This window comes from Sinohyriopsis cumingii, chromosome 13 (genome assembly GCF_028554795.1).
Source record: "Sinohyriopsis cumingii isolate HCF-2022 chromosome 13, ASM2855479v2, whole genome shotgun sequence".
Taxonomy (NCBI): domain Eukaryota; kingdom Metazoa; phylum Mollusca; class Bivalvia; order Unionida; family Unionidae; genus Sinohyriopsis; species Sinohyriopsis cumingii.
Genome location: NC_142973.1, coordinates 61,488,410 through 61,511,423, shown reverse-complemented (window position 1 = coordinate 61,511,423; position 23,014 = coordinate 61,488,410). Strand labels below are relative to the sequence as shown.

At 35.2% G+C, this 23,014-nt stretch overlaps 1 protein-coding gene across 1 annotated transcript in view; it reads right to left on the bottom strand.

Moving 5' to 3' along the window:
* LOC149785684 (low-density lipoprotein receptor-related protein 6-like) overlaps positions 1-23,014 on the bottom strand; it is a 139,516-nt gene that overhangs the window by 16,441 nt on the left and 100,061 nt on the right. Inside the window, exons 9-15 of the mRNA XM_089979522.1 lie at positions 22,594-22,889; positions 21,505-21,731; positions 20,957-21,141; positions 16,197-16,400; positions 7,711-7,848; positions 5,750-5,964; positions 117-325 (exon numbers count right to left, since the gene is read on the bottom strand). Coding sequence (XP_089835648.1) covers positions 117-325; positions 5,750-5,964; positions 7,711-7,848; positions 16,197-16,400; positions 20,957-21,141; positions 21,505-21,731; positions 22,594-22,889 — 1,474 coding nt within the window. The remainder of the gene's footprint in view (positions 1-116; positions 326-5,749; positions 5,965-7,710; positions 7,849-16,196; positions 16,401-20,956; positions 21,142-21,504; positions 21,732-22,593; positions 22,890-23,014) is intronic.

Here is a 23,014-nt window from a genome sequence, read left to right as displayed (position 1 = left end):
TAAAATTTTAAATCACCCTGTCAATGGAATTATAACCATTACCATATTTTCTGAGCAACTGTGCTACACTGAGGTGCTTTGAAGTGAGTTACATTACTGTACATTATATAACTTACCCTTTTAGAGGATTGAGTACAATGTTCCTGGGTCTTTGACTCTCTCCTTTGATAATGACCCAAGCTTTAGTCGGCTGGGTCATGACGGTTTTAATCTTGATGATGCCGATCTGGTTAAGCTGGGAACAGGTCCAAAATAAACTACGAGAGTAAGGATCCACAGCAAGATCATATGGCTGAATGTTATCCCCTGCTAACACTGTTGTGCTCTAGCAAAACAAAGTGTATAACTGAATTACAATTGAAATATTATGGTCCTGGTATCAAATGAGTAGGGTTGATATCACTCTCATTCAGCTGACATGTTAACTTGTGAATGCAAATTCACACATGCACGGAAACTGTACATTGTCTATTAATAATGGTGTAATTTATAATTTTTCCTAGACCATATATAAAGAATACATTCTCCACCTGAAACTGAAAAGTTACTGATACAACTAATATTGTCCCCTGGATCACTTCCATCCCCTACAGTCTAAGCCCTTATGTATTCCATAAAAACTGTCAATACAATCTGAGATACAAAGTCTGATCAAAATCTGATCAGAAATGTGTACTCTAAAGTGTTCACAAGCTCAGCTAATCAGAAACTAAATGAAGTTTGTAAGATGCATGGATGTTGCTCATAAATGATCTGAGATCTTTATGACACTGACTTAGGTACCAAGTCTGACCAATCTCTGATAAAGCCTCTAGAGTCTTCACAAACAAGTGCTGATAGATGGAAAGATGACATACAACAATGAATGCAAGGAATATCATAAGCACAGATGGTATTTAGCCAAATGAGATAAAAATAAGAGGAAGAGAAGAGGAAACAATGACTGACCAAATTTTTATTTCTACGCATTTCATCTGTCAAAATTTCTTTCACAACTTAAAATAATAAAGATACAACATTATGCCCTGCCTGTGAAAGAAACTACACTAGAGATTGCTGTAAGAAAGATACGTATGTCTTGTTACCTATGGAGGCAGACGATACAATTATATTTCATATTTAACTGACCACACAAAATATATAACTAACAGTAGAGGCATATAACAAAAATCAGCCATCAGATTACTCAGTACCATAATCATTGCATTCTGTAATTTTACATCACCATCTGCTTCAAATTCTAACACCAAACAAAAGACCCAAGTGGACCTCAGATTACTCAACCTTGCTTACAGTTAAATAAACACCAAATGCAAGAGCTGTTCCAAAGGAATCTGAATTTGAATGGGGCTTTCTGTCAAAATGTATCCTCATTAGCCATATCTGTATCAGATCAGCATCAGTGGAATAAAATTTAAAGGCCTTCAAATTCTGTTGAGCAGTTTTGGAGAAGCCAGTAATAACAGCCATGTTGAACAGTAGGTCATGAACTTAAAAAGCCTTCATACCAAGATACACCGCTCCCTCGATAACTCGCGCCCTGATAACTCGCGAACCCGCTTATAACGCGGTGTCCGGCGTGGATCCCGTTTTTTTTAAAGAAAATATTTTTTAAAAATGAAGAAAATCATGATCAGAACTGATGAATGAAACCTTGATATATCGCCCGTTTTATCGTCGAAAATGGCGGTTAGTGCCCGAAAAGTTAGAATCAACATCGTGAAATTTTCAGGTTTTAATAAGGAATCACATATCTTGTTAGATTTTATCGGAAAAAATATTTTCTCAGTTCACTGTAAATAATAATACTGTATATGTATACGGCGAAACAGCGATCAATGAATTATAGTAAATGCTAACAGGTGGCAACACTGAATGAAATGAACACTAATTAAATATGTCTTGTCAGGGGAAATTAGTGTTTTAATCTTTTCATTGTGTTGCAGTGTAAGCAGTATAATCGTTGCATGTTCTCTTCTATTCAGACATGAAAAGAGTCAATTGACCGTCACATCGATGCCCGCGTGCACATCTGTGAAAACCTAATTAAGTGCCGGCTGCGTTTTGATCGACGATTTGGGGAAGTGTTTGCTGCATTGTAAAAATCAATTAAAATAGACCTGCTTTTTTTTATCATGTTAAGTCAGTCTTTTGTATCAAATCAGGTAAAAGACGTACAAAAATACAAAAGTTCAAAGGAATGCAAATCCTACATCCATAAACTCCTGTGGTCAATATCGTGTCTCAACATCAATCAATTTAATTGGACCAATCGAACATAGTTTCAAATAGTATGTACTTATTGTCATTAAAGTATATATTAATCAGTAATTTATCCTAATCATTTGTAAATGTGATCATGGACATCAAGGGAATCAAGCGAAAGGCGTACTCGGTGAATGAAAAGCTTACTGTCATAGAGAGGGTTTGTAATGGCGAATCAAGATCAAAAGTAGTGAACTTAAACTTGCCGAGTCAACACTCAGAGGTTGGCTCAAGGATGAGAAGAAATTTCGGGATTATTTGCATGAGGTTGATTCTGATGATGGATTTAAACGGAAACGGAAATGCACTGCAAACGACACAGAATTAGATGATGCTGTGTACACCTGGTTCACACAGCAACGTGAACAAGGTGTTCTGATTTCGGGAACAATTCTCAAGGCCCAGGCAGAGAAAATGGCCAAAACTATGGATACTGATTCAGATTTCATGGCAAGCCATGGATGGCTTTGTAGATTCCATTGCCGACATGGAATAAAACAAAATTCGTTGTCGGGAGAGATACGCTCAGCAAATCAGGCGGCCGCATCTAGTTATCCCAACCAACTCCGAGAGATACTGACCCGTGATGGATATACAGACGACCAAGTTTATAATTGTGATGAGGCTGGTCTACGCTATCGGATGATGCCAGACAAAACTCTAGCTACCAGAGATGATACACACAAAATGAGGGTTTCAAGCTGAACAAAGAGAGATTAACACTTTTGTTTTGTGTTAACAAAACTGGCACACATAAAATGAAACCATTATGTGTTGGCAAATACAAGTCTCCTCGTTGTTTTCATCACATGAATATGGACACCCTTCCATTTGTATATAGAAATAGTGGAAATGCATGGATGACTGCAACAATATTTACGGAGTGGTTTTCTAAGATGTTTGTCCCCACCGTCAGAAATAACCTGCGATCCAGGGGCTTAGAGGAGAAAGCTCTACTGCTATTAGACAATTGCCCAGCAAATACTGTCGTATTCTCACTCGCGTATTTGTATTTAAATATTTTTTTTTATATATTTCTTTTTTTACGTCTGACATTTAGACCCATTAAATTCATGGTTGGTAATGGTTTATCTTTGTGAATTTATTTTTTTTACATTTTACTCTATCTATCTATCTAGTGATAGCAGATTTTTTTTTTTAGAGCAACACAAGTTTCGATGTTGTCATTTTTCGATATGAATGTTATCTTTTTTGATAAAAGAAATCTTGATTCATTTTGAACAAACAATAAAACTAGAATGTATCCAAATCAACACAAAAAGCAGTGACGTAATACACAATGTGTTTAGCGATACACATGTTAAGAGTACTGATACCTCGTGGAATAATGTTTGTTTTTACGATCTTTTCAAGATACTTTATCCAGAAATTAAAGGTAATTTATAAAGAAAAACAAACAACACCTTTATAAAGAAATATTTATTCACAGTTATTTTCAGCACGATTATAAAACGAGTATTTAACAATGCAAACTCCCCCCTTTCGCCTCTCTCTGTCGATCTCCATCTCTTTATTAGTTTTTTTTATAGGTCCCTCGGTAACTTGCGCCCTCACTTATAGTGCGGTCGATGTTTTTGGACCCCGTTGTGCGCGAGTTATCGAGGGAGCGGTGTACCTGCTGAGAACAGACAAACTTTTCAATTTCCAACACATTCATAAATGCTTGTCAAAATTACTATTTTTGTTGTTGCAAGACCAGCAAAACACATTTACATCCTATGATGATCCATACAAGAGGAAACTTATGAAACAATTAAAATAATATGCTGCTTGGGTTGTTTTGAAGAAAATCTATCTTGTAGGTATTGTTCTGTTGTTAGTAATGGTGTCCATATTTTTGGCAGTATACCTGTACAAATATGAAAGACCTTCATGCCAATATGCTTTCCATCATATTTTATCAAATTCCATTTGACAGCTTTTGACAAAAATTAATTTATAGGCTTTTATATTTTAGCAACAGCAGCCATAATGGAGGCAGATAGTCACCATCTGTCAACACCTGAAAGGCTTTCATAGCTGGATGCTTTATATGAAATTTGGTAAATTTTTGTTGAGCAGTCAGTTAAGCTTTTTGTTCCTTGAATTTTAGTAACAGCTGCCTGTTTTTCATTGTGTGAGAACTGTTTTGGTGACAACCACATGCCAATATGACCGTCGCTTCAAGAGAAGTAGTGATTATATGATTTTCAAGGTGACTACCATTGTGGCCATAGTGATGGTCTGATCAGCAGCAATTTTATTTAGGAACTACTAGATATAATAAAGTTTTTTTTTATATAGAAATAACCCAGAAAACCACGTATCCATCGATTCACTAATTATAATGTGATTTTCCAGATGACTACCATGGTGATCATAGTGGAGATTTGATCAAAACCATTTTTTTTAAAGGACCAACTACATAATCACGAGAAGATTTAGTTATACATATGCAACCAAATGTACAAAAAATATTTCAATGGATTCCAAGAAAGCAAAAGTTTAAACTGGTTACATGTGGGATACTAGTGGCCACCTAGTGTGAACAAGTAGAGTTAACCTTTAAGAGTTGCTTCAGTTTGTCTATATGATATATAGACAGAAAAATACTTTTTTTAAAATTCAGGGATGAATGGATTTGGAGAAGAGAGTAATTCTAATGTGAGCAGATAATGCATTTGAGAGTGGAAGAATAGTACAAACTTCTGATGGAAATATAGATGGATAATACTTCCCATGTCAGAAAATTCTATAGAATCACTTCAAACATGAAAATGGTACAAACTAAAAATGGCTGTGTGAGGTCTGCAAAAGAAAATGCTTCTTAGCATGAAAGTAGCAGCTAAAATGTGGACAGGATAATCACAAATCCTATCCAATCAATGGGAGATCACTCTTATCTGATCCCCACCTATGTGGTCAGACAATTTTTAGGTTTCTTATTGCTAAAAACTAGCTTGGGTGTGCTGGATTTGTGAGGTAGTAGTCATACTCCCAAGGTATTATGACTAGGTCATGTATTGGCAGAAGGAACAAGAGTTCAATTCATCTAGCTCCATCTCAAGTGAGAATTTCACATTTTTCTCACTCAGGGCAAATTAATGAAATTGAGGACACTTTCACACCACAAAAATTGCTTTGGGTGATTTGAAGATTTTTTTCCTCACTCAGGGCAAATTAATGAAATTGAGGCCACTTTCACACCACAAAAATTTCTTTTGGTGATTTGAGGATTTTATAACAATTTCTATCACACACACACACACATTTTCACCATTTTTCAAACCATATATAACTTTATGAACACTGCTGGGATCTTTGATAGTTACAAGATCAAAATGTTTTGATATTTAAAATTCCAATTTCTAAATTTTATGGAGAGGTCTCTAGTAAATACATTGGTTCTGTAATAGGTGAATTGCTACTTTTCTAGCTGAGAACAGAGGATGAACTCTTTTCAAATTCTAAACAAGTTTGGTACCTCACTTCCATTATCACGGGCTCTTCTGATAGACTTAGGTTTGCCATTTTTGCCACCAATCCAGTAAACATAGCCTTCCTTGGGATCATAATCAATGGATTTGATATTCCGTAGCCCTGGAATTGGCAGCACCACATCAGGAGAGTTTTCATCTGGTTCCAGCACCAGACGACTGATGAGATTCTTTTGACTAAACAAGAGGAAAGATCTGGGTGCTGCAAAAACACAAGACATTTTGAATTCAAATACCTAACTCTGGTTTTAATAATCTGAACTAAGGGAATTAACTTGCTTATGTACAAACCTGGTTTAAATATCATGCAATAAAACTGCCTGATTCAGGACTTAAGTATAACACTGAAATAATCCAAGGCATTGCACACAGGCTATCGCAATTTTAATGCAACGGTACAAAGTTCTTGTAACTTAACTTTTATGAATATAAGAATTTTATTTTTCCATTATCAATAGGCAACAGATGATGTACATTACTGACACATCTTGAACTAGTAGGAATGGCCTCTGTGAACTGTTTGATAGTTTCACTACATTAAAGAGTAAATTTTGTAAATGAATAAAATAGCTACTATTGTGTGTGTGTATATGTATGTATATGTGTGTATATATATGTGTGTATGTATATGTGTGTATATATGTGTGTATGTATGTATGTATGTATGTATATATATATATATATATATATATATATATATATATATATATATATGTGTGTGTGTGTGTGTGTGTGTGTGTGTGTGTGTGTATATATATATATATATATATATATATATATATATATATATATATATATATATATATATATATATATATATTCAGTCTGTGTGAGGGGAGTTAATAAATTGTAGAGTTATAACCCTTTTCCAGGGGGTGGAATGCCTTATAGTTTATCCTAGACATACAGGTAAGCCTGGAATGCCTTATAGTTTATCCTAAACCCACAGCTAAGGCTGGAATGCCTTATAGCTTATCCTTGACCCAAAGGTAAGGTTGAAATACCTGACAGCTTATTGTAGACCCACAGTTAAGGCTGGAATGCCTTACAGTTTATCCTAGGCCCAAGGTTGAAATGCCTTGTAGTTTATCCTTGGCCCATAGGTAAGGCTGGAATGCCTTATAGTTTATCCTAGACCAATAGGTAAGGCTGGAATGCCTTATAGTTTATCCTAGGCCCATAGGTAATGCTGAAATGCCTTGCAGTTTATCCTAGACCATTAGGTAAGACTTTATCAAAATGAGAAAATAATTAACTTTTTAATGATGTTAAGTAATTTACATTTTCTTTGTAAGTTCCAGCAATAACAGTATAAATTCTGAGACTCCCTTTTTTAGAATGTAAAAATTACTTATACTGGTACTGGCTTATGGTTTTTGAAGTATCAATTCTGATGTTCCCTTTATCTGAATTAAAAATTACTGGTTCTATCATTTGATCTGGAGTTTCCCTTTTGAATTTTTCATGATCTAAATCAGTTAGTTCAAAGTATCACACTGACTTATTAAAACCTGGGAAAACTACAACATTTTTAAACACCTGTGTGAAAATGGAGCCAGGAGGCTGAGATCTTGGACCAAAAAGCCTCTCCTTCCTGATGAACCAGCCAATTCCAAACATCTTCCTCGAGAAATGGAAATAACCATTAATTTAAAAGTATTTTACAATGAGAGGTATTTTACTATCTGACTTTCTTTGATTTGCTCAGAAGAATTGCTTCTCTCTAACCCCATCTTCAGTAAGAATTCTAAATTTATCCCAAGCCAAATCAGTTGACATGGAATCAAAGGAAATAATAATTAATACATTTTAAGAGGCATTACTCTCCACATCTGAATAAGTGTCAGAGCTGCAGGAAAAACCTCAAACAGTTCATGTCGCCTCACCAACTAATTTATCTTTCTGAATAAATTAAGAGATAAATTAATAAAGAAAAAAAAAAGATTACCTGAGCAAGTCTTGTTATCAGGATTAAGTGAGTAGTGAGTGGGACAGGCACAGGTGTAAGAATAGTTCCCTCCCTTTCGAGGATTGGCCAGACACAGATGTGAACATCCACCATTATGAGTACCACACTCATTCCAGCCTGAAATTCAAAACAATTCTTTGATACACACTGGCTTCTGTAGAACTTGCTTCAAACAGATATTTTTAATGCATCAACCTTTCTTTTCATTTCTTGTTCTGCATTCCTATTGCATTGTTTGGCATTTATGCCATCTGACCAACCTTACAATGATGTAGTAATCCAGTGTTACAATAATGGGAGTAATGCACTTGGTGATACAAGATTTAAATCTAAAAACCAAACTATTGGGTGCTGTGGTGTAAATCCCATACAAGTTTGTATGCAGTAAATCCTCTGAACTTGTTTTTGTTCTCTCTCTCCATACCTGCCCTAACAAGACCTTCTTACTAAGGCAGTCAACAAAATAACACATACTGCCATTGTCAAGCTGGAAAACATGCATTTTCAAAATTCACAAGTGTGAATCACGACTGATGCAGCAACAGGAATATGTTCAACTAAAACATTTGTAAAGCATACATGCCAACCCCACGAGATATAAGCATAATTATTTCTATCGTAAGTGGCAAATAAACTTAATTTGGGGTGTAAAAATTGTAATCAATATATTACCTGCCAGGATTACTGCACATATGACAAAGAAATATTTATTTTTTATGCTAACCTGGTCATGCAGCTTATCAAAATTCTTGTCACAAAGAGCAAAATCCATATGGATTAGAACCAGAATACAAACACAAAATATACTGAAATTTTTTTAATGTTCAGCCTCACTTTAACTAATCTACATGTGTAACTTTTGTTGAATGATTGTCAACTGGAATTCTGCAGTGAGCATGATCATGTGCTCTAAGTGCATTACTGTCATATTTTCTTTTAAAGTTTGAAAAGCAGTGTTGATTTGTGGTTTTTTCTCATCTGACATGTTTTGAAGTTTGAAAAGATCCATCTGCTCTAACATTTTCCATTGTATAAAATTCAAAATTCACACTGTAAAGTGTTTGACAAAACATCTGGCACCATTTCATTAGAAGTATAGACTGGTCTGCAAACTAGCTATTATCAATATAATAAATCTGTGAGGCAAAATTCATATTTGAAGAAACCTGTCTGTGTTCTTGGAAATGGGTCATATAAAGTTACCATAAATAGCAAATAAGTAATCTTACGCTATTCTTACACAAGAATAATCTTTTTAAAAATATTCTCAAATTTATATGAGTGGAAATAAAGAGATGATAATAAAAATGACAAAAAACAACTTTTTATTACTTATTTTTAATGAAAAAGCATAACCCATATACAGGCAAAAAATGTAAAACAATTGGATGAAAATAAAAGCCTAAAAAGCCTAAAAATTACATCAAAAGCATCTGTTTGGCATGTATGGTAAAGTATATTTGGACCTTAATTGCATCCTGTACAGTTTCACAAACTGCAGTTCCAAACCCTTTGGAGCTCAATGGTTTCTTCCCATCTCTCAACATGACATAATCCTTGGCTTCTATTTTTAATTTCACAAGACTGCGAAAATCATACCCCCCCAATCAGACATACTCAAATCAACATATGAGGTCCAATAAATTTAACTGCTGCCCTTCCTGCTTCTCTCCTTGAATCTGAAAATTCCTTTTATTTTTTTGTACTGAGTTTTAGAACACTTCTAAGAGGCTTACTGTTCCTTTTGTCTTTAATATTTTTTGCTTGATGGATGCCTGTTTTAGAAAATTCTAACAGCTTGATCAAGATAAGTTTTTCATGAAAAAATATTTGCAGTTTGAAGTGCCTGAGGTGCTCCTGTAAAATTATTCTGGTTCCTTGACCAAATGCCATGGAATCTAATATGAAACCCAGATCCAGATCAAACATGGCCAAGCCAGTATCTACATGTACTGCAACAATAATTTTTCCCTAATTTGTGCTTTTATTCAGCAAGTCCATAAGATTTACAACTAAACTGTAAGGGTTGGCAGGTCTGTTTTTCTTTATTAACCAAACTAAAGATATACTCTTGACTGCACATGAGATATTCTACAATGGTAATTGCAATCTGGAAAAAACAATAATGATGGATAGGTCACTAATTAACATATCCCATACTATCTCTTGGGGTTCAACCCTAGAATGCACAGCTTCAAAGCACAAGGCTTAGAAATTGTGATATCAGGGCTGCCAACCATCCAGACTTGCATTTAGTGAAAAGAGGGATAAAAACGAGTGACTTTTGAAAATAAATAGTGCAAAATACCATGTTCGCTTTTAAAATAGCCTTTTTTTTTTTTCTTTTAAAAAATACTAATCTATAGCTGCCGATCCCCAAGTACAAAAAGACTGCTTATGGCAAAGACACTAATTTTTGGGAACAAATGTTTATTTTTAAAACTTTAATGCATATGTAACCACTTACAACATCTATAACCGTCTGTAAAGTAGGACAGTAACTTATTTATTTAATGTCAAAGATGCATGTGTTGCACTCTTGCACATTCTGAATGGGCACCCTGTTCCATTTGGGTGCCCATTAAGAAGGTACAAGAATTCAACACACACTAAGACACAGGTTGTTTACAGGAGCCTTTTCCACGCCTTGTATTTCAATCAATATCGATTCCAACATGCCAACTTTCAATGATGATCTGATGTCTGACGATTTTTTAAAATGAACTGTTTTTGTTCTAGCACAAGTAATCCATTGCGATTTTACTGTCTGGAAAATGTGTGTGAAATAAATTGCTAGCAACACAAACAACTTAAAGAGGAAGGTTCCATTCTAAAAGAAATATAGTAAAATGAACTTCTGACTGAAGTATATCAAGGTTTTCTCTTTTATTTAGAAATGTTGTAAGTTCAGGCTGTATTGTTGATGATGAAGCAGCAAGCTGATGTTGAAAGGGTTTTCATCTCAATAGCAAAATCACAATTACACCATTTGCAAAATGCAAAGCTTTCTTCTTTTCTAGATGGTTTCACAAATGTAAAATGATGGCATAATTGTCCTTCCAGTTCTGTTTTCTTTTCTTTGCAGGAGAAAATTCTGAATCTTCTGCTTTCCTTTCGATACGACTAGAAGTTGAATATTATGAAGATGAGATACAGTGATAGAGGCAACCACAGGGGCCCGTTTCCAAGAAAATTCAGAGTATCCATCAACGAACAAAGGGCTGGTGGTGGTGGGGGTCCAACCTGTAACAATGTAAAACCACCCCCAAGCCCCTATTCATTGATGGATATTCTTAATTTTTAGGATAAAGGTGATTTTATACCCAATTTAAACCAACTGAGAATTTGAGAATTCAGGACTCTTTTGCATGCTGTGTGAATCCATAAATCACTTAGAGAGTCAAGAAAGTCATACCAAAATCATGTTGTTTGGTAGCACTGTTCTATTAATGTTTGGTTTGCTAATCACACAGGTTTCAAAATTAAATTCAATTATATGTATATCAATGTATAAATTCAAGTTTAAAAATAATAAGGCTTTAATTAAAAAATATAGATTGATACTGAAGTTGTCTGCACACAAGCCAATTGATTATGCACGTTTTTCCTTATTATTATATACTCATTTTTCTCTCCGATAACTTTACATTGTTAGAATCGTTCAATATTTTGTTGTTGTGTTGTTGTGCGGTTAACGCCATTTTTCAGCACACGATAGGCTATGTATGGCGGCCAGTATTAATGGTGGAGGAAGAACCCGGGAAAACCCCAGGAAGAACCACCGACCCACGAGAAGCTACTGGCAAGCTTTCTCACATACCCACATTGGCCGAATCCTAGACTCGAACCCACGCAGACAGAGGTGAGATGGCAGTGATCCGTAACGAAGAGCGCTTTAGACCACTCAGCCACTCGGGGCCCCAGTTCAATATTTTACAATATTTCACTCACATGCACTTCATATTGTACTCACATGTGCCCAATAGTGTATTAAGAACTACTTTGTAAACAAATCATGTACACTCACATAGTAGCCACTTTACATTTTAGTTGATTAAATTTTTTTCTGAATGAACTAAAGCAAATGTTTCTTGGACTGCCACATACCAGCTGCTCTGCCACATTCCACATTAATGTTTTGGATACAATGTTTCGGATTTAGGATAGAGACAGATGCCAGACAGGTCTGGGTCCCTACAAATAACATGCAAGTGACAAGGCATAAATGTATCTTCTTTAGCTAGTAATAATGGCAAAAAATATACTTACAGTTTTACATCCTGAATTTTCTCAAAATGTACTTTCTTAGTTCTGCAAATCCAAATTACATGAGCCATGTCATGGGTTATAAAGCTTCATTACACATTTTAAAAAATTGTACTGCAATTTCAACTACATTCCAAGTGCAATTACATCCACCTTACTGCACTCAAAATGAAATAAACATTCCAGTGTTTTTTTGATAATTACAACTGAAAGACTTCATATTTTTCCCACATTATGATTCCAAACATTCAATGACAGAACAGAAACACTTGCAGACATCAACACGCTGCTCCCTTGCTGCTGAAATCAGACGTACTTCATGTAGAACTGACACAGATAAATCCAGTCATTATCACAAAATTTAGCACTATCGACAAAAATACCAAAATCTATTCATTCTAGACTAAATGGAAGAGCTGTTGTAATGCACTTTCATTCACAATTTGACTCTAAATTTCAATTTTAAGTAGACCAAAACGCCATTTTCTTTCAAAAGTGATGTCTGGTGTCCGACTAAATTCAAATTTATCTGGGCGGAGTTATGTGTGCATTAATAATGTTGTCGTGCACTGATGAATCTGCGCTTGTGTATTTAGCTTTGAATAGAGCATAAATTCAGTTACTTTGTTTCTTGTAGTGTATTTTTGTTTATATAATAAAGCCTTAGGTAGAATAAGAAAATGAGCATATAATAAAAAGGTTACTGCATTTGTATGGGAAAATATGAACTCGTTTTGTTGGATGGATATACTGCACTCCCAAGGTCGTGCAGTATATCCATCCAAAAAACTCATTCATATTTTCCCATACAAATGCAGTAACCTATAAATATTGTATAGCTCTGTGCCCACCCTGTGTTCAAGACAAACACAGACACAGGCCCACAGGCTAATAATTTCTACCTTCCTACGGGTGGTGCAGTTTATTGTAAATTATATTATACCTGTAGCCTTCATTGCTTTATTAGATGTCTGCTATATTAGATGTCTGCTATCAATTTCTAAGTATATTTTAAACTATAGCTCTGCACCAACATCATGTCCAAAGGTGCAGGGCTACACAGGTCTACACATTCTGATCTATTTGTCTTACAGATTAGACCATGGGCAAAGCGCAGAAATACACATCTAAGGATAAAAATGTCCTAAGTCTCTATGCTGACCTATCCTAACTGCAAGAATTTCTGGCAGACAATGAAGGTAAGTCAAAAAATTACTCTTCAGCCATGAAACGATGGAAATCTTCACGATCAGAGACAATCCTGGCACCCAATTCACCACCACAGGTCTCTTTGATATTGGCAACTGCTATCAGCCTTGCCAGCCCAAACTAATGGATCACACAACATCCTCCCCACACAGATGACCTATTTCCATTTTGACCAGCCTAGGCCATATATATGCCATGAGAAGAGACTCCTTAATCAATTGGAAGTCATAGTTTCAAATTCAGAGTGCTCTACCAGTTTTGTATGCAGCAGACCTTGACTCTCTTTGCCAGCTAAGCCTCAGGCATCACAGATGTTAGCCTCATCTCATGCAAGAAGAAATGATGATGCTTGCTCTGAAGTGCCTTTGTTGGTTCTAGACTGTATAATGTTGCGGAAAGATGAGGCCTTATAAGCCTGCATCAAAGTTTTCCACCTTTTACCTCCATAGTTCTGCCCTCCTCCTCCCACTCCCTGAACCAGAGTTCCAGTATCTGTTGATATTATGACAAAAAAAAAGGAAGAATCCAATTTTAAATTACTTCCACAGGTAGGCAGAATTACAGACATTTTGAACTGCTTTCACCAGCAATTACAAGATCCAAGCATCAACCGACTTTTCTTCACACAAAAGCGACTCCCATCAATTTTTTATCGGCAGTTCTGTCTTTGCCATACACCATTATTTAATATAGCAACCCACTGAGATAGTACAGCTTTGGGGATGACAAAGCCACATTCCATACATATGAATCAGATGGCCTTTAATGACACTAAGCAGTTGGTATACAATATCATAGCTGTGGGCTCTATGTTGGACTTGGTATCTTTGAACAGGAACACAGTTTATCATCTCTCACTCTGAATTCCACAGGATATGCATGGGAGTCAGTCTCAAGAATGGCCAAAGTACTGAACAAATCTGCTCAACACACACTGGCTAATGCCGTAACTACAGTTACAAATTTACAATTAGTGGAATGAGACTAAGTGCTCTTTACCTCCATTTTCCTTAAGATCACCATAAGGCCGAGCTAGAGCACAGCCTTTATCCTCACACCTTCTTTATAATGGCCAAATCAAAGAAGTCTGCAAACAAGCCACCAAGGACATCAATTTCCCTCTCCTACAACCACAGTATCAATACAGGGGCATTCTATGAAAGGAACAAAAGGACGCAAGGGCCACATTTAGGACACAAACCTCTGAAAAGCTGTCCTATCAAAGCTCCACCCATAAAAGGCAATGTTTCTCACATTGCAAAGTGGATAAAACACAGAGAGGGACTTACTATTTGCTACAACATTTAAATAAAACAGCCGCCACCTCTCAGAAAATGACATTATTTCCTCTTCCCATTTCACAGATCATGGTTGGTGGAAGGTTCCAATTCTTTGCTGCCGAGTGTGACAAAATTTGCCAAGACAATCAATGGACTCAACAAGTGGTTTATGAGTAACTAGACATCACTTTCAACACTCCTCCTTCTCTGTACAGATGCCCAACAGCTACGAACATCCCAATGGACCCATTCAAAGACACAACCTTGCAGCAAGAAATAAAGAAATAAATGACCTTCTCCAGAAAATATAAAGATTCTCCAGGGTTTTATTCCAAAAAGTATATAAATTCTTCAGGGTTTTATTCCAGACTTTTCCTGGTCCCACAGGCAAATGGCACTCTGTGCCCCGTCTTCAACTTAAGTACCCTCCATTAACTGGATTTTGATGGAAACACCATGTTGCATTTTGAATTTGATCCAAGCAGGAGACTTCGCATTCATTGTGGGCTTAAAAAACACGTACCTTCACATCCCAGTTCATAAAGCTTCCTGGATGTTCCTGCGATTCATCTGCAATGACATTATATGCCAGAGTGCTTCCATTTGGACTCAACATCAGTCCCTGGGTTTCACTTGTCTGATGAACTGAGTAATGGCACATGTTCAGACCATTTCTACAGTGGCAACATCAAGCTACTGGGATGATATCCCGCAAAAATTTCAGGTGAATTATATCTGTGAAGATGACATGATAGCCTGTGTTACAATCCTTAACAATCTAGGGTACCTTGACAACAAGGACAAATCCGAACTAGTACCATCTCAACAACTTTTTCACATAGGTACAGAGGTAAATTTAATGGCAAAAATAGAACATTTCCCTTAGGAATGGGCACTGAAAATACGAACAATGGTGGCTTCTTTACTTTCCTGGAAAACTCCATCTGCATGGGAGTTATTTTGCCTACTAGTCTTGCTCAACCTGGCAATGGATCTCATCATCCTAGGCCACATTTTTATTTGCCCATGACCTTTTTATACTGGCTTGGGACTTTCTAAAGTGGTATTGTCAACAACAAACATACCAGTAGAATCCTTGTCCCATAAAAATTAACTAATCCAGATAGAATGGTCTCTTCACCCTTTGGTTTTCACTCAAATATGTGCCCAATGGGACTGACCATTGGTGGACCTGTTTGCAATATGGTGGAATACCAAACTCCCAACCTTTGTCTCACCACTCCTGGATCCAAAAGCCTGGGCAATCGATGCTCTATCCACAGATTGGAACAGCCTCGATGAATACGCCTACCCTCCAACATCTGATTCCAAAGGTGATACAGTGAGCAAGAGAATTAGTGTTGCCTCATCGTCATTGCACCACTCAGATGGGAGAAGTTATGGATCAAAATAACCCCATATATCTCACAATGGAAACTTATTGGAAAATTGGTATTTTTCCCTCATCTACTCAAACAACCATGACGGAAGTTGTTTCATCTCTACCCAGAGCTAATGAACCTGTGATGTTGCATGTTAACAGTCACCAAGGGAAATCGATAAACTAGCCCCCACCCCACCCCTATAATCCTTACATAAAGGAAAAACGGGTGATATATTATTATTATTGAGGAATAGGACTTGTAATATATGAACTCTCTATACAAATGGATATTTTATACAGCTATTCAAATGGTTTATTTTATTTACCTGACTGTCGTGACTGATGGAAGACGAGCAGATCCATTACTTTGGCGACATTGTCTTGAATCTGTGTTCTGTTGGCACCAGAGGTTTTGTTGGCTCTTTCTATAGTTCTCATCTGCCAGTCTGCCCAAAATAAATAATCTTGGTACTGTGTGATAGCCATGGGATTGGGCAGTTCCTGATTGATCACACGCATACGATTCTTGCCTGTAATAAGAAGTTATGTACACTCTGTATGAGTTACCACATGTCATGAATAAAATGAGAGTCTATCTTCATCACCCCATATGACATCCTGTATTAGCCACCCCACATGTCATGGATAAAAAAAGAGAATTCTGGGAAGCATATCAAATATACATTAATGATATAACAATGGAGGCAAAGCATCTAATGCCATTCTTTCATTCTCTTCAAATCTCCCATCAAGACTTTATAAATGAGAATAACTATTAACTACTACAGTGTCAATTACAAGCTTCTTTTTACCCATGACCAAGATCTTCAACTCCATTACTACTGTTTAGAGATGCATAGATACATAAGCTAACATATCATCAGATGCACCTATGGATAGCAGGGTCAAAACCTCTTGCATGTTTTACAAGAAAATATAGATTAACAACTTATCAGACCAATACAAGTATCAAAACTGATTCAACTACAAATCCCATTCAATTCGATAGCATAATTAATCTCCCAGTGTTGCTGAGAAAGATGATGCAACATCAATACAGATATGAGGTCCAAGTTGGCCAGAGATCACCTGGCTGTCATCTGTTTAGTAGCCTTATGCAAAAGTAGTTGTACAAGAAATCTAGGTCTGGAAGATGATTTTTGTTGAAATTTCTTCCACTGCTATAAACTGCATATGTTGTGAAAACAATTATTTCAACATTTGTCTAGTCTTTGTATTTTAATCTAAGCTTCATAAGGTCTTTAAGCCAGGATGGTGTTGGTCAAATTTTGAAGAGTGCTTTTTGTGATAAATTGTTTAAATAATTGTTATTGTTATTTTTAGTAAAATGTAATGGCTGATTGGCATCATATATATATAAAACTGAACAGCCTTTGATCTAGGATGCTTAAGATTTGGCCAAATCCCACTGAGCAAATTTTTTCAAGTAAATCATTTAAAGGTTTATCTATCTTTACTAACCCTGACAATAACTGATGGTGGACCAGCACAGATTTTACAAATCTGAAATCCTTTAATACCAGAATACCTTCCGATAAATGCAATCAAATTCTTTTGAGTGGTATTTGAGAAAAAGTCATGTAAAGATTTTCTGTTTTGAAAAATGGTGGATATATGTGAAGGCAGATTGTTATCATCTGTACAAAAGTAGTTCATGCCAGGATACTTTCTGTCAAAAATGGTCAAATTCGGTTGTTTTTTTTCTTCTGTTTGTTGCAAAACTGTTTAAAGGTTTACCTATTTTTAGTAATGGTGGCCATATTTGATAGTGGATTGGCATCATCTTTGCTAACCTTAAAACCCTTCAAGTCTGGAGGCTTTCTGTTAAATTTGGTCTAATTCTTATGAGTAGTTTTTGAGAAGTTGTGACAAGAATTTTCTATTTTTAGCAGTGACAGCCATATTTGATTACCAGTTGTCATCATACGTATACAAACATGAAAGCCCTTCATGCATTAATACTTTGTCAAACTCTGTCAAATCTGGGAAAGTGGGTTCTGAGAAGAAATTGTTTTATAGATAATGATAGTAGATTTGCATTATTTGTATGAATATAAAAGTATTTCCTGTCAGGATCCCAGACCTGCCAACCATAATGAGTTTGTCTCAGTAAGGCAGTTGATTTTTTTCTGTAACTTTGACCAGTTTTCAGTAAGGTGTAACAAAGTATCATAAACTGCTACTGTAAAGCTGGATAACATAATTAAAAGCTCAGTATTCGAAACATGCAGTGATGATAAACATTATGTTCAACTGAAAAGTTTGTAAAGTACGTGTAGACTTTATTTACCACTAGTACAGTTGCATGAACTTTAGTTCCAAACCCTATGCAGCTCAATGGCTTGTTGCTGTCTCTCAACTTGACATACTTCTTGGAAATTACTTTTTCATTTCACATGACGATGACAATCATATCTCACATCACAAGTCATACTCTAATACATATAACTGTGTCCCTTCCAGCTTTTATTAACAAGAATCTGAATATTTCTTTTTATTTGTCTGTGTTGATTATAAACACTTTTCAAAAGGCTTATTTTCCCTTTCATCTTAAACATGCATTGCTTGCTGGATCATGCAGACGCTTCACATGAACAAATAGGTACAGCTTAAAGTGTCTGAGGAACTGCTATAAAGTTAGTCTAGTTCTCTGACTAATTACACTAATTCTAATATGAAACCCAGATGAACAAATTTTTTAGATATTTTGGCAATGATAATTTTCCAGCAGTTTTTGCTTTTATGCCACAAGTCCATATTTTAAGGGTAATTTTTGTAAGACTTAAGGCAAAATCGTAAGGGATGGTAGGCCTGGGATCCTCTCTGCCTAGTTTGGTTGAAATTGTGTCCAGTATTTTTGAGATGATGAAAATAGCATCTACTGAAGGATACACAATAGATAATGCATGCTAGACATAGAGCTGTACTTTAATCTCACTTTGGTCTTAGAGCACTGAGAGCTAAATATAAAAACCCAACATTGTTTCTGATCATGAGATGGTATTTTTAATTGTTTCTGATCATGAGATGGTATTTTTAATTGTTTCTGATCATGAGATGGTATTTTTAATCAAGGAGGCTTTTTTCCTACCCCCTTGCTCTAAGCAATGAATACTTGTTCTTGGATATATGGTCAGTTCCGCATTACATAGGATAGTTATTACTCACTGAATTCATAACTTAATATTTATTGCACAATTTAAATTCAATCCGAAATTTACATTCTCAATGTATTTATTGCACAATTTGAACTCGATCTGAAACTTCACTTCTCAACGTATTTATTGCATAATTTAAACTCGATCTGAAATTTAAATTCTCTATGTATTTATTGCACAATTTAAACTCGATCTGAAACTTCAATTCTCTATGTATTTATTGCACAATTTAAACTTGATCTGAAACTTAAATTCTCACTGTATTTATTGCACAATTTTCATTCAATCTGAAATTTAAATTCTCATCGCATTTATTGCACAATTTAAACTCGATCTGAAACTTCAATTCTCAATGTATTTATTGCACAATTTGAACTTGATCTGAAACTTCAATTCTGTGTATTTACTGCACAACTGAAATTCAATCTGAAATTTAAATTCTCATTCTATTTATTGCACAATTTAAATTCGATTTGAAACTTCAATTCTCTATGTATTTATTGCACAATTTAAACTCGATCTGAAACTTAAATTCTCACTGTATTTATTGCACAATTTTCATTCAATCTGATATTTAAATTCTCACTGCATTTATTGCACAATTTAAACTCGATCTGAAACCTCAATTCTCGATGTATTTATTGCACAATTTAAACTCGATCTGAAACTTCAATTCTGCGTATTTATTGCACGTGCAAATTGAAATTCAATCTTAAATTTAAATTCTCATTCTATTTATTGCACAATTTAAACTCGATTTGAAACTTCAATTCTCTTTGTATTTATTGCACAATTAAAACTCGATCTGAACCTTCAATTCTCTATGTATTTATTGCACAATTTAAGCTAGATCTGAAACTTAAATTCTCACTGTATTTATTGCACAATTTTAATTCAATCTGAAATTTAAATTCTCATTGTATTCATTGCACAATTTAAACTTGATCTGAAACTTCCATTCTCGATGTATTTATTGCACAATTTATATTCAATCTGAAATTTAAATTCTCAATGTATTTATTGCACAATTTATATTCAATCTGAAATTTAAATTCTCAATGTATTTATTGCACAATTTAAATTAAATCTGAAACTTAAATTCTCTATGTATTTATTGCACAATTTAAATTGAATCTGAAATTTACATTCTCAATGTATTTATTGCACAATTTAAATTAAATCTGAAACTTAAATTCTCTATGTATTTATTGCACAATTTAAATTGAATCTGAAATTTAAATTCTCAATGTATTTATTGCACAATTTAAATTAAATCTGAAACTTAAATTCTCTATGTATTTATTGCACAATTTAAATTTAATCTGAAATTTACATTCTCAACATATTTATTGCACAATTTAAACTCGATCTGAAACTTAAATTCTCTATGTATTTATTGCACAATTTAAATTAAATCTGAAACTTAAATTCTCTATGTATTTATTGCACAATTTAGACTCAATCTAAAACTTCAATTCTCTATCCTTTTTTTTTTTTTTTTACCTTGGTAAATTATTCTTGTCCATAGTGAAAAGCAATGGTAAAACAAGAAGCTGGCTATGTCCTGCATACCCCCACTCTTCAAATAATGAGGGCATGTTTGAAACGATAAGAGACTTTGAAACACTTTTAACACATGTTGTCTAGGGAGTGGGCAGATGTATCAGTCAGTACACATGCACAAAATGAAAGCTATGTTGAGCTTCTGTGAATGTGGGAACAACAATAAACATTACTGATCATTAAGCTGAATTTACAACTACCTTCGTTCATTAACTCCGCTTTGACCCTTACAAAAGTGTAATGGAGATGCAAGACTAGAGGTCACGTTGCATTGACGTACAATTTCATGTAAGATGCAAGTCTGTGCAGCATTATGCTATCAAGAGAGGAGAATTACAGAATACCTTCTAAATCTGAAGACTCTATTATATGCTTATCCATATCTGACCAGAAGAGTTTCTTTTCAGAATAATCAATGGTCAAGCCATGAACTCTGCCCAAATCAGACAAAAGGACTTCCCTGTTTGAACCATCAAGAGATGCTCGCTCAAGTTTGGGAGTCTCTGACCAGGTCGTCCAATAGATGTAGCTGGAAACAAAAAGAGTGCAAAGTGATACGAATAATACTTCCAAAAGTATGTATGAGGAATAGGAGACAAGATTTGCTACTGTAATTTAATTTTACAAAATATCATACTCATTCAAATTATCTATCAGAAATATATCAAACTGGCTAAATTCATGAAAACTGACTGACGTTTTGACATTAGTATTTACAGCAATTCAAACATCGCAAACTTTCATTTCCTTTCAATGGCAGTCTGAAACCAAGTGTTTCTAAAACATCTTCTTTTCATAGGCAAATGCTAGTTATGTTTCCTGGGAACAAATATTGAAGGATGAATAATTGTCTAGCAGTTGGTTCTCTTAAAACCATAGTGTTCCTACTTACCCATTAGGTGGATCAAGGATCAGTGCTCGTGGGTGGGTTAAATTTTTCCAGATAAGGACCTTTCGAGCAGATCCATCTAGCCGAGCCACCTCAATGCGGTTACTGCCAGAGTCAGCCCAGTAGATGTTATTTGCTACCCAGTCAACAGCCATTCCTTCTGGATATACCAGGCCAAACTGAATTATGGGCTCTACTGAACTCCCATTCATAAAGGCACGGCTGATAGTCTGAAATGGATGAAGGAAACTTTAAGATGCTAATAGTTCATGTTTTTAGTATCTATCCTCATTTACAGAGGTGATCAATAAATCCTCTGATGGCAAATAAATAAAATTCCAGTGGCATAGAGGATTAGTGACAAGACTGGCAGCAGATCCCTTTTACATACATGGTGTTAGGTCAGTGAGGCTTGGATTTGGTCACACAAAAATCTGTAAACTATTTTTTAAAAACTTTTTACATAGACATTATGTTTCTAATCTATTAGACTCCAAATTTTAAAATTGAACTGAGTTCAAATAATAAAACCATTTAGTGTTTCTCCAAGCCACATTCAGCACGGCATGGCACCATGACCTATTTGCTTGAGCATGATGCCTTTTTCTTATGTGCCATTCCCTTTATAAGGCTTTTCTCTGTTAAACATGCCCTTTTTTGAGAGATTTCCCAAGTACCATCCTACTTTTATGTAAAATTTGAGTGCACCCGTTTATGTTCTTTTTATTGTAAAAGCAACAGCAATAACAAGAAGGAGAAGAAATGGTGATAAAACACAATGCCCTTTTGACACGGGTTATTCATGTAAAGAGCACATAGGTAGGATGATTACCATGTCCTTTTCAGATCCTGTTGAAAACAGTTATTAAGATGCAACATCATTATGTCATAATGTAACACAAAGTTTAGATCATTAATGACACTAATATATGATAAATTTATATGTAATTTTTAACTTGACAGTAGTTGGTTATACATTTCATAACATTCCTACACTTAAGGTCTTCTTAAATTTTGTACTTAGAAAAAAAAAAGATCTGGAAGGTGTTTGATTATATGCTGTTGTCTAATAACTAATTCAGCAACACACACCTGCAAACCAACATCAGTCCAAAATATTCTGTTATCTCGTATGTTGAAATCAATAGCATTTGCCTTCTGCACGCCCTGGAGTGGGATCTGTACCACACGGTGATTGGTTTCCAGAGACATTCTCTGGATGTCTTCATTTCGTGTAAAAAGTAGAAATGCTTCTGGTACAATGCATGTTTTTCCATTACTGATGAGTTCTGATCCCATGGGACATGCACAGACAGGACCCTTTGGTTCAGGACGATACAGGCAGAGATGGCTGCATCCAAAATTGTTGTCAGCACATGGGTTTGTACCTAAAACAAATAAAATTAATGAAGAAAAATTGCCATGTATTGAAATAAGATGTGTAGTAATAAATGTGGCACAAATATTTGTGCTTTTCTATTATGATATGTATTTCCAAATTTTGGCAGGAAGA